The sequence below is a fragment of the Ochlerotatus camptorhynchus genome, unplaced genomic scaffold, assembly GCF_037179485.1.
Source record: "Ochlerotatus camptorhynchus isolate MF236.1 unplaced genomic scaffold, CSIRO-AGI_Acam_v1.1 ptg000144l, whole genome shotgun sequence".
Lineage (NCBI taxonomy): Eukaryota > Metazoa > Arthropoda > Insecta > Diptera > Culicidae > Ochlerotatus > Ochlerotatus camptorhynchus.
Window position 1 is genome coordinate 1,393,646 of NW_027040634.1, and position 13,319 is coordinate 1,406,964.

Sequence of the window (13,319 nt, forward strand, 5' to 3'; positions counted from 1 at the left end):
TTTCGAGCATCTAAATTCGCTGAACTTGAAGCTACAGGGCAAACAAATCAATCTTGTTCACTTCCAAGACCATCTTCAAGCATTCATGACAAAAATCAAAAACTGGCGCCGAAAGGTTAATATTGGAAATGTTGCCATGTTCGATAGACTGTGCAGTATGACTGACAAAGGAGTGGACGAGCTGAATTCGGATGTTAAATTAGAAATAATTGTCCACCTTGATTCACTGGATAAGCAATTTGAGAAGTATTTCCCCGAGCTGACAAAAGAAGACGCTGCTTTGGTCCGCAACCCGTTTTCTTCTTCATTGGATGTGGCTAGTCTTCCTGATGAGATACAGGACGAACACTTAGATCTGAGAAATGATTCCTCTTCTCGTGATTTGTTCCATGAAAAGGATTTGAACCAGTTCTGGTGTGCCATGTACGAGCCATACCCTCCTCCAGATCAAGACAAAGTCGAGGAACAGACTGAACGTTGAGGACGTTATGAGATTGGCGTTGTCTCAAACGCAGCCCCGTATTCCTAAACTAGTATCTCAAATCCAAGCGCAACAATCACACTGAATTAGTTTTTGCCTGTTGTTAACATAAGATGAAATAAATCCATTAGATAGCAAACCAAATTAATGTTTTTTTTCTCATCTCAGCACAATTTATCCATCGTACATTCCAGGGGGCCACGGGACTCTAAATTTTTCGTAAAGGGGGTCGTGGATCTGGAGAAGTTGGGAACCACTGTCATAGAGCTCGTCGATCTTCCTTTTTACCTCCATCGTTCTGGTTCTCTTAAGCTGCTGTCCTTGCTGCTCATCTTGGGATGTGCTACTGCTATATTTCGGTATGATCATTCGGCTCAACGCTAGTTCTTGTTACTCCCCTGCTACCGAGTAATTCGAAGGGGCACGCGGCACAAGTTGTGCGGAAACTATGGAATTGTTTAGATTCGGGATATTCAAGAATTTAGATAGTGTTTGATTAGGAAGGAAATTTATTCAAATTACTGTGTTGTTTTGTTTGGGCAATTGGTGTGCTGGAATGGTCACTTGTTCTGGTACGTACCGGGGTGTTGGACGGCGAGCACTCGCGGATGGTGATGACCGCGATGGCGGTTCGGTGATCTTGACTATGACTATTTGGCTTGGTTTGAATTTTAGCAATGGCTGATTGCTGGTAGTTGGACTCGATGGTGGGGCACGTGGAATGGCGTTTCCACTGCGATTCAGCCACTTACTTGATCGTGGTTTTGGCTATTGGCGTCTTCCTTCTTTGACGCAATCGACGGACCACGATATCTGTCTTTAAACCATTTGTAATCTGCAAACGGTTCTGATTAAATATTGGTGACTAGTAAATGTTCTTCAGAGGTAATTCGGGATAAAAGTGATTATCTTTCAAAAATTCAATCCAATAGCACCACGGATGATTTTCAACAAGCGATTTTATTAACGCCTTTGCACATTGGTAGCATAGTAGTACTGTCATTTTCTCCTGCATAATTAGACAATCGATAGATGGTTAAAGCACTTGAACACGAAATATCATTTTCTACCAAGCTTTACTCTCGCTTCTTTCATGCCTTAAATGCAAATTTACATAAATCTTAACCGCAACAAAAAGGTTCTACTTCATCAATCAGAATAAAACGAAAAACAAATAATAAAACAAATATCTTAAAACTGAGTATTGGTCATGTCTTGCTCTCAGGTGGTGAAATGGGCATCACGCTCACACACATATCATCATCCGTCAGTCAATCCGGGCGAGTAGTGCTTTCGTCTTAACGCCTTCGGTTTGCCGGTGGTAGACTGGCCAGGTAGTCCAAAGCCTTCTGGATCTGCGGTGGAATTGGTGGTGGAGTGGGCAGATGTTCGCCCTGCGGTTGGAATCCATTCTCGTCGTCGGCTGCGTAGTTCAACGTAATGACCTGCCCATCGGGAGCCGTGTACGTGACCGAACCTTGCGCTACGATGACATCGCTCGTGTCGGGGCTGCTGGCACGCTTGAGAGTTCCCTGTTCCTGACCACGAATTCCGTTGGCCGTTTCGTAGCTGAAACAAGGTTTGATTTTCTAATTAACCATCCGTTCGACCATATGAGGAACATACAATTATTTCATATTTTGTTTTGTCGGATAAAATTGAATAATTACGCACTTGGGTAACCGACACGCTTCAATTTAAAAACAATAGATAATTGAGTGGTTTCCCGAGATGAGATCAAAGGGGGGGAGGTGTTTACTATATGTGAAATGAGTGAAGACGATAACGATTATGCTAAGTATACTAAGTGGGTAAAATATAATGGTTGGTTTTTAATTTGCATAATGATTAGCTGCAGCACCGCCGGTGATGGCTTATTGACCCAGACCCGTGACCAAGTGGCGCTTTGCTGTGCAGTAGTGAGTAGTAAGTAGTATTTAAATAGTCGTACCTGTACTGATACGAGCCGTCCGGATCGATGTTGCTATCTTGCGAGACGATTTCGGCCTCGGCATCGGATCGTTGGGGTGCTGCCAGAGCTGCGGCTAGACATACTGTCAGTAGAAGTACTTCCTGGAAGGGGCGGAGATGGGAGTTATGGGTAAGTAGGCTATCGAAGACGAAAATGCGGCTCTGTGGTAATTTGGATGGCTTTTTAACCTTCGGAACTTTAGGTAAGAACTAACAATTGATAAAATACACCAAAGCAGGATTCTGAACCAAAGCCATTTTTTTTTTTTCAAAATATGATATAATCCTTCTTATAAACAGTAAGGTAGAGAACTACTTCAGCCTAATCGACGATTTTGGGCCTATCGAGCAGAAAAATTCAAATAAATCCATGATTTCAGAGTTAACAAGTCAATTAGGCGTTTGGTACGATAATTTAGTTTATAAGCTACCCAATGAAGTCAATGAGAACGCTAGGTATGAAGGTTTGGACCCTTAATAGCGTTAGCGTTGTTATGATATACTTCGTAGCTTGGATACTAGCGACACTCACGTCTCTTCTGAAATTCTCAGTTAGACTACACCCTCATAAGTGCTACGGAGTTGGAAGGTTGGGTAGGGTATTCGGTTAGGATTCACCTCAAGTTGGCGATGCAACCAAAAGTATGTATTGTTTATTTGTTGTTTATTTAATCTCTCGATAGCCGGCTATCGAAAGAACATATATTCATTTTGTTTAGTGATCATGAATTTTAAGAGTTATGACGAAGAGCTTGGGATTAAACCCATGATTTTTTGCTCAGTAAGCAAAAACGATCCCTCCAGGGTCATCGAGCATCTCATAACCATAACACTTTGCGATAGAACACGACTACGTTTCGCTTGATATGCTAATAGTTTCAGAGGTTGACCTCAAGTTGGCGATGCAACCAAAGGTTTGCACCCATAATTCCCAAAAACAAAAGAAGTTATCCGACCGAATTAATTTTTATATTCATCCGATAGGCCGAAGTGAATTGATTGGCGTTTCAATGGCGTTTCAATGCGTTAGGCCGAGTTTAGAATCCGTAGGCCGAGTTTGGCGTCAAGAAGCAGTGTTAGACTTTCGCAATATCTCAACGATTGGTTTCTCTTTATCAAATTTTACGGTACGTACGGAAAGATAAATACATTTGGAAGCCATCAGTAATAATAACATTATGTTTGGTGCTAAACTGCGCTAGAATAAGAAAGACGAAGTGCGGGTTGTGTTTAATAGGCCGGAAATGGGGTAGTTAACCTATTTCTATTTTTTCATATTTCCTTGTAAAAATGCGTGCAATTCCCCGTTTCCCGATTCAGCCAACAAACAATAATTCTCAAAATGGCTACTGCCCATGTTTTCAAAATTTTGGGTGAAATTGGTATGTTTAAACACCTCTGTTTACGATGCATGATATACACTCAAACAAATCCACACGTCCCATTCATGTGTTTTCAAATATGAATTTTTCCTATTGCCAGTCACCATGATATCATGTGAATTTCATTCGAATTTCATTCCAATTTCATGGGATCAATGTTCAAAAATCGAATGTTCCAGTTGTCGGTGAAATTAAAACAAACCACATCATAATTTCGTGTGTTTACTTGTTGAAATTCATGGGATGGATCTCATCAGTAGCAGGAAGAGTGTCGAAAGAAGTATTAAACAAAGTAACAATCAATGCTAATGTATGTTGCTGCTACAGTTATGACCCTTACGAGAGATTACAGGTCCCCACAATATCAATTTACGCTTTAAATTACTGACAAAATCTTTTTCGCCAGAAGCAATCAATTTGTCAGTCGGTGTGAAGTAGTTGGTCAGTTCTATCTGAAAGAAAACTTTATTTGTGGCTTCTTTCGAGAGATTTCCAGTCCTTGGCTGGATCATCTGATCAGGAATGGTAAGTAAATCCTATTTAATGACTAAGAATAGCATCAAAAGCTGAAAACTTTATATCTCCATAACTGTCTTTCACAGTATCCTTGGGATCCTAGGTCCTGGTGTAGTGACGCGGCTGGAGAGAGCTGCAGTGTTTTTTTTTTCTAATATATCATATTAACAATATGATCCATTCATGCCTTTTCCAAATATTGCAATGGCGACCCGCAAAATATTGCTGCACACACCATCTAGCGTTGAAAAAGGTCAGCAACAATCATTCAATTACAATCGAGGGGTGCGAATATAGCACTTATTACAAAAGTAAGAGTCACATTATTTTCATTAATTACATTGTGTATATTACTTTAAAATTTGTCAGACATGTCACTGTTGTCATCAAATAAAATAATATGCTGAAATACATTCATTTGAAATATTAAACAAATTTTCATTTGGTTTACCCCTCGTGACGATAAAAAAATACATTGGTTGGCCACAGAGGTGATTTCATCGGTAAAAATTTGGTTCGCCAGCTAAGCGAAAGGGTGGATCATATTGTTAATATAATATATTTGGTTTTTTCCTTATCTTTTATGAATTAATAATGAAAAAATAATCATTAAATGAAATGCAATATTGCTGGGATAAGTTTTGATCCATTATCAAAAGTAAGATACACGAGCCAGATATGTTCGAGAATATACTTCTGAATGAAGGACATTTGATGATTAAGTGTCTGAACTTATAGTGTTCGGGAATAATTTTTATTATAGGATTCACACATGAAATGGATGTGTTTCGCAATTTGCGCAAATTGAAGTGTGGAACACATAAAGGTAACTTGTGAATTCTTTTCAGTGTAATAATTTGTAATATATCAGTTTAAAATTTCAATAATATATTACTTATAAAGCTTATAAACCATGGCCCACTTAGAAATGGAAGAAACTCTTTTGCTTATTACATCACTCCTAGTGGACGTTTTCGGAAGCTTTTGACGTCTATTTGTTGACAGCAATAATAAAAATAACAGTGTATTTTTTCAGTTCATAAAACACTCTTGTTTTGGAGACGGTCACCAGGGGAGCGTAAAAAATCGCGCACAGTCACTTGGGAAATTCATCGTGGTTAACGCCCAAGTTGGATAAAGTGTTGAATTTTCCTAGAAACACCGTATGGCGCGTGTTCCAAACATACAGGGAAACCGTGACGACTAATCGGAAGCCTAAAAGTACACGCCGGAGTGGAACTGTCAGCTCCATGGAAAGGTCGTAAGGTCTATCCGATTCAACCCTGGTATGTCCAATCAAAAGTATGATGCCACTCGCAGGCATGGAAAATCATTTGCATTCATGTCGTGCATTCATTTACATTCATTTGCCCCTAGCTTTTTTCATCAATAGAATTTCGCAAATTGATGTATAAAACTTTTGTAGGTTTTGTTATTAACTACAGCTTTTGTTAACAACTCAAATCCGTATCTCTTATGCATGACGAACCAGAGCAAACAGAATCCACTACTGTTTTCCAGTGAATGTATTTTACATTCACTGAAAAACAGTAATGAGTTCTGCCCGCTCTAATTTGTGATGCATAAGAGATACAGATTTGAGTTATGGACAAAAGTTGTAGCTAATAACAAAACCTACTAAAGTTCTATACATCATTTTGCGGAAAGCTGTTCATGAAAAAAGTTAGAGGCAAATGAATGTAAATGAATGCATGAAATGAATGTAAATGATTTTCCATACCTGGCCACTCGTAGTACAGTGCAGCTAGAGTTACCATATCAACAACTTGAAAATGACGACATTTAATTTGAGGTTTGGAGATAAAGGAGGACAATGTTTGCTTTTCTTAACAATAATGGAGAACAATGAGTTTTTATCAAACGTTTTAATAATATGTGCGCTATAGCAAAATTCATGATTTTCAAAGATTCAATTGAGATTGTTCATAACTTGAAGTCGTTATTCAATTCATCTTCTCGTTATACTTCTGAAATATGCAACAAACTTGTTGTTACTTGGAAACGATCTAGTCTAGCTGTTTTGCATGAAAACTACAGCTTTACAGTCTTAAAACCATCCCAACTTTTATCATGTACAAAAATCAGGATACATAGCATCGCTGATTGAAACCAGCATGAAAATGGAACATCTAAGCTAATTGTTAATTTTACCATTGATTCAGCATAGGATTCTTAACCAAAACTCAAATTCGCATAGAATCAGAATAGAACGTCGAAATCGAACACTTGCTGGATTCAATTTGGCTGTGTTCCATTGCTGAATTTTCACTTACATTTGAAAGATGGGTAAATTTTCAAATAACCCAGACTTTTTTTTCTGACCGACAAGCAATTCATATTGACAAACATCTTCTCAACAATTGACCGATCAATTAGTATAAGATATTTTCGAAAGATCATAATTAGGTATATATATAAATTCCATTTGGTGAATTTTCACTTAAATTTGACTCTTCAAAAATAATTTATAATTTCTGAAAATCCCTATGTTGTTGATCGTCCGATTTTCGAGGAATGGTTTGTCAAAATTGATTCCTGGTCTGTCAGAAATAAGTTTGGTAGACTGGGAGGTATATTTTAAAATTTTCCATCTGTCAAATTTAAGTGAAAATTCACCAATTATGCCGCAGCCTAAATGTAGGGCTGTTGGCAGCTGTAGTATACTGCTGGTCCCACTATCAAATGGCATTTGCTAGATAAGATGAGGTTGCGACATAATTAAACAAAAGTGTCCTACACACAACGCTCTTTGAAAACAATTTTATAAATTTGTTATTGGAAAAAATGCAAGGACTATAAAGAAGGACATTTTAGGGCAAAAGGAGGGTATAGAAAAATATTGAAAAAGTAGGACATGTCCTCCTTTTGGATACTATATGGTAACCCTAAGTGCAGCTAATTTGCTATCGCGATGGCTTATAGACATACCGTGCCAGTAGGCAACCAAATCGATCACTCAAGCAGAATACTAGAACCCTAGAAGCTAGAGCCCGTGCTTGAAAGCTATATGACAACCTGCTGACCAAGTCCAGTGAGTGCATACCTTTGTAAAGGCCGACTTCGGACAGCATGCAGGACCCAAATTTTACAAGGCGAATGCTTGAGGAGATGTCCCTAGCAGATTCAAATTTGTTTTTGCGTATAAATTCGCACGTAAATATATGATCTGGCAGGGAATTTGCAGCTGCAGTCAGAAGACAAAGCTTTTCGTTACTAAGAAAATGATGAACTCGGTGGTTTACAAAACCGAATATCTCCAGAAGGGAATTCTGCCCTTCATGCAGTCACATGAAATTTTGGCCGAATCTTGCGAGTTGTAACTACATCCGGTAAGTACAACAATGTCACAATGACAACGGAGTCCAGTTTGTTCCGGAAACCCTCAAACCACCCAATTGTCCCCAGTTCAGGCCCATGGAAAACTACTGAAATCAAGAGTAAACTGAAGCTCTCAGTCAACATTTTGGTCCGTATAGTTCCGGATATACACAGTGATATATGTACTAACCAAACAAATCGTATAAGATGCGCAGATTTGCTATATACGTTCCAAAGTGGAGGCTTTCCAATAACGATTTTGCCGATTTCAATACAACAGAAATACGATCATCCATATAAATAAAACAAAAAAGCTATTCCTGCAGCTAGTCTCCATACCTCTAGCTTTGTATCCAGAAACCAGAACTAAATTCACTAAACCATATAAGGACTTGTAAGAACAGATGATTATATCAATGATAAATTATACGCTTCAAAAAGCCTACTTGTACTTGGAAAGATTTCGATTTTGATGAAAGGCATCAGATTATGTTGACGATTGGATCTTGAGTTGGTTTAGATTTCACGGCACCTTCCTCCACAACCTATGGCAACCAGATCTTTTATTTTACAAATAGTCGCATAATTTGATGACACGCAATAGTGCGGTGGAACCATTTACGATTTTTTTGATTTTGATCGTATTAGTTGTGTGTTAATTTCAACTTGAATTGCAACAAGATGGAATGCTCTTAAAGCCTTATTGATCTTATCTTGAAGCATATTCAAATACGATCTAGGGTGCACATTATTATGCTATCTTTGATTTTTTGGGGAAGCGATATACGAGTTAATTGACATTAATTTTCATCAATTTGATTAAACATAATTGACGATCTAATCTGTAATAACAATTTCAGTTTCAAAAACCTTCATCCGAGCTTATTTGTGATACGGTACGATACAAAAAAGAATCATCGCCAATAGTTTGAAAATTTGCATTCTTTGCGACTTAACCTAAACATTTTACGACGCATCTCATTCTTTTTGCACGCTGGTATACGACTTCTGGTTGTCTGGCGTAAAAGGTACAGTCATCAAAACGGCATCTCAGATGAAAAATTGGTCGGATGAAATCGCCCAAAACAATGAACGACCCCGTTGTGCGCCGCTTGATGGGTCGTATTAAGGGAAAAGTTCGAGAATTCCTTGAAAACTGCGACGAATAATTTCGTTTTAAAATATAAGGAATAGTATGCATATGAGTGAAAACCGTTTTCAAATCCGCTAATTCAAATCCGAAATAGACCCAAATAATTCCATTGCTAAGTGGGCCATGCTTTACATACATCCAATATAAAATGCCATTGAAACTGTAAATTCTGGTGAGAGATTTTGTGCGATTCTTTCTTCTTCGTCCACGCATTTCAAGCTTATTGCGTATGGTATATTTGCTTATTGCGTGCTCTCAACTTAGTGTTCTAAATATACTTCCACAGTTATTAATTGAGAGCTTTCGACGCCTGTACCATTTTTGCATTGGTATAATTGTGTGACAAGTACAATCATACTCTATGCCCAGGGAAGTCGAGAAATTTTCCAACCCGAAAAATTCCTAGACCGGACCGGGAATCGAACCCAGCCACCTGGTCTTGGTTTGTAGCTGTGCCTTTACCGACTGAGCTAAGGGAGGTCGATTGTGCGATTCCGTAGTTTGGATTTTTGAAAGATATATCAAATTTAAAAATTCGCTTAAAACAAATATAAAAACTACTATTTCTATGTTAAAATATATTCAAGGTTCTACAAACGATCAATCTTGATTTATTCTTATTTTTGAAATATTCTTCAATCATCGTCATTAGAGTACAAAAACATTCGCACATTATTAATATGTTAAATTAAAACAAGCAATGGATGATTTTAGACCAAAAATGTTCTGGGTAAAATATATTCACTGTATTTGCTTATTTGTGCTTTTCGTAGCATAGCACAATTACATGCAATCGAATACACTAAAGTTTTAAAAACTACTTTCTGAATCTCTTGTTGAACAAAATTGAACACCAAGAAACCCACTTCAACTTAACTGCTTTGCTAGCAAACGCAAAAGTTGAACAAGTGTTTTTGTTTGTTTTTCCTCTAGTAATTAATTTAAGTTTATTAAAACAAGCCATTGCAAAGTTTGACTCATTAACTTAATGGTGAATACATATTAGAACGTGAGTAAATAAAACTTAAACGACAATTTTTGGCACGATTGAATTAAATACAAACAGAAGAGATGGAAGCAGTGCACGTAGCTTGTCATTCGCTTTCACACTCAGTGGTGTAAACACAATTTCATCACAATTTCAAGAGCATTTTATTACAAGTTTAGTACATTTATTGTTTGATTAAAAGATGGCACATTTCATTCAAAAAAAAAAAAAAAAAACATTGCGCCAGACTCAAAATCTCTCAAATTACTCGTTTTGGAGTTATTAATTTTGTTCGACTGTTCTTATGAAAACGATTTCTTGTTCAGAAACGGGTTCATGTTTCAAAGTAATTTCAAAAAAGCGTTCAAATTCACTACCCAAATCTAAGGCAAAACGGAAAAAGTAATTACTCATGCTACTCAATGTATTAAATGATATTTGTTCAATAAATGATAGCAAAAAGTAGGATAGAAACACGGCTGCTTTAATTTAGAATCAAATTAGTTTTGAATATTTCAAAAGCTTATTTAACATAATCAGTAAATAAATAATCACAAAACGAATGGATCTGTCTAAAATACCATGTAATACGAAATACATTTCCGAACGCAAAAAAATAAAGTGTTGGAAATAAGAAAAATTATCAATCTAAATTTAAGTTTGCAACTCTGGCAACACTGTCGAAACAAATCTGGTTTAATATTATCTGATACAATCAAATATAAAATGAAAGAAGTATTAGATCCTCATCTAACTTACAGGTTTCATCGTTTCTATCAACTTTCAGGATTGTCCAACGTTTCATATTGAAGGGTTGTACAGTAATGGAACTTTTTAAAAACATTAAATCTTTAAAAATCCATATCTCCCAAACGAAAAAAGTTGTTTTTGGTGGTTAGGTGATTCTTATGTAAAAATGTCTGCCGAACATTTTGGTGCTATCAAAATTGGAAAAAAAGTGGGAGTATTTTGAGATATTTGCATTTTAAGTTTTAAATTTCAAAAATCGACAAGTTGACAACACTGCATAAATATTCTGAGTAGACCATTTGATTGCACGTTAAAAATCCTTTAAAATTAGTGCCCAATCCTGTCTGTAGCATAATTTGGTCCAGAGATATGTTCAAAAGAAAAATGGTGTTTCTTGAAGATCGGAAAAAAAGTGGGGGCAGTCTCCAGAACCGGGGGGTGAGTCGATGGGTACAAAACGTTGGATTTTTGATTGTTGGCCTAAAATAAGTCGTTCCACCAAGTTTGGTTCAAATCGGAGAGGGTCAAATAGCATTTGATTACAAGTTTAGTACATTTATTTTTTGATCAGAAGATGGCACATTTTATTCAAAAAAAAAAAAAAAAAAAAAAAACAATGAGGCAGACTCAAAATCTCTCAAATTACTCGTTTTGGAGTTATTAATTTTGTTCGACTAGATTGCATTCCTGGACTACTGTGTAACTGGATCTTTACACCTATTCTAAACTTGATGTAGTTCATCGATTACTTCAACAGTTGTCAACTAAGAACAGGCTTTTAACTGTACGATGAGTAGTTCGATTCTGTTTGATCACTGTTTCACCACTAAAAAGCTAATAGCCTTCTAGTTTGGGAAATTCTAGTCAGCACAAATCGTGTTAACACATTAATTATTCTTTCCACTGAATGGAAATGAAATAATCTCTTCAAACTTGTACTCCATTTACTTGTCACTCTGTAGGCAATTTATCAAAGTATTAAAAACAATCAATAAGGTTAAGCTCTGCAGCATGCATGTAAGAATATCACGCTCCTTCCAACAATTACTTACGATTTTCATTTTGATGTTAAATTTTTTAGTTTTCGCTTCTTCTAAAAAAACACTCGGCTTGCACTGTACACTTATCACCGGATGAGACACCTCAGGTAGCACTCTTCCCAATACCAGCTGATAGTGAAATCTAATGAGAGAATAGAACTTTACCTACTGTATTTATAGACGTTTGATTTAACTCCACCGCTCCCGCGACCTCCCGGCACCGCCATCGTGCTTCCGATCGAAAGCACAGCCACGCGACCTGCGGTTTTTTTTTCATTCTCGCGAGAAGAGTACAACCCGTTCTCCCAGACCCAGACCCAGACTCGCCAACCACTGCAGCACAGCGCGGTTGGTGCAGACAACAATTCCCATCCATCAGGTAATATAATATACAAATGTAACCACTTCAAGACTATTTTCCATACATCACATCATTGAATGGGCCCTACTTAGTGCAGGTGATTTAGCGCCCACCAGCACCACTGCCGCCGCCGCCGCCGGTAGTGACTGTTGTTTGGGTTTATGGGGTGCCCTCCTGCTGGGTCACAGGTCACTGCGTAGGAAACTGGAGGTCAGTTGATTTTGATGTTTTGAATCTTTGTGATATTCAAAACTCATTACGAATGCATTTTATCGAATTGTTTTGAAAAGTTTTAGTTATTTTTCAACGCCAGTCTAATGATGTCAAGTAAAGTCTCTCATCGGCCAGTGGATAAAATCTCCATTTCCAGCGCAGGGCCCACACCACTCACCGACCAGTCAACAGGTGGAAAGTGATGAAAACATTAATTGCCGGTAATTTTTCTGTGGCACCCTGGATCGTTATCTTCCGATGCATCACTCGATTGCAAGATTTTGTTTGACTACCACGTTGTCGTCGCTGTTGTTGTACAATTTGTTTGGAAGGTAGGGTAGGATGGTCTACAACGCATCTCTGGGGTAAACGTGCCCCGTGCTGTTTTGCATAGATTACCGATTGTCGATTCGTGATTTAACGAGTAGCATTGCTAGTTCAGTACTTGAACTAACATTATAGCACATAAAACCCCAGAATTAGTATTAGGAAAGCAAAGATTAACTACGTGGGGCCATTTTACCCCAGTGGTGCATTATAGACTGTTGTATCGCTGCATCAGACTGACCCATACAGAAATAGCCAACAAGGTGCCAACACTAACAGTGATGTGTTCACTATGATAGTGTGCTAGTAGCTGCGATGATTTACTGCCTATTTGACTGCAACGGGCAGAGCTTTCAGATTCGAAAACTGTACTAAAATGGAGTATTTAGTTGATTGGTGCTAAATGCAGATGAGCGTGCGCGATTCATCACGTGGTCTTTTACTGAGCGTTCAAAATTCAAAAAAATCCCTTACAATATTCGAACAGAATCCAAACAAACATTTCAAACAGTTTATCACCAATCCATCTTACACCATCATTTCCCTGTTTGTCCTTGGCAATCATACCAAAGTTGATAGACACGTTTCGTTGCAACTTTCTTGACGATATCAACATCGCAACGGGTGCATTATAAATATCACCATATAACACCTCTCATCATGGACGGAAGAAAACCAGATACCTACCAGGCTATTCTCCACCGTTTTCCATTGATGCGTGTGCCGTGCCATTCGTTGCAGCATTCGCTTTCGATTTCATCCGTGTGTGCACTCGTTAGGTTGGTACATAGGTACCAA

The 13,319-nt window shown here is 37.8% G+C and overlaps 1 protein-coding gene across 1 annotated transcript; it reads right to left on the reverse strand.

The window, feature by feature from the left end:
- Positions 1-1,436: 1,436 nt before the first annotated feature.
- Positions 1,437-11,746, reverse strand: LOC135700911 (endocuticle structural glycoprotein ABD-4-like). The gene is made up of 3 exons (XM_065221583.1): positions 11,633-11,746; positions 2,433-2,554; positions 1,437-2,050 (listed from the first exon to the last, which is right to left on the reverse strand). Exons 1-3 carry the CDS (start codon positions 11,639-11,641, stop codon positions 1,780-1,782), a joined length of 402 nt encoding a protein of 133 aa, XP_065077655.1. The 5' UTR covers positions 11,642-11,746; the 3' UTR covers positions 1,437-1,779.
- Between the last annotated feature and the right edge of the window lie 1,573 nt (positions 11,747-13,319).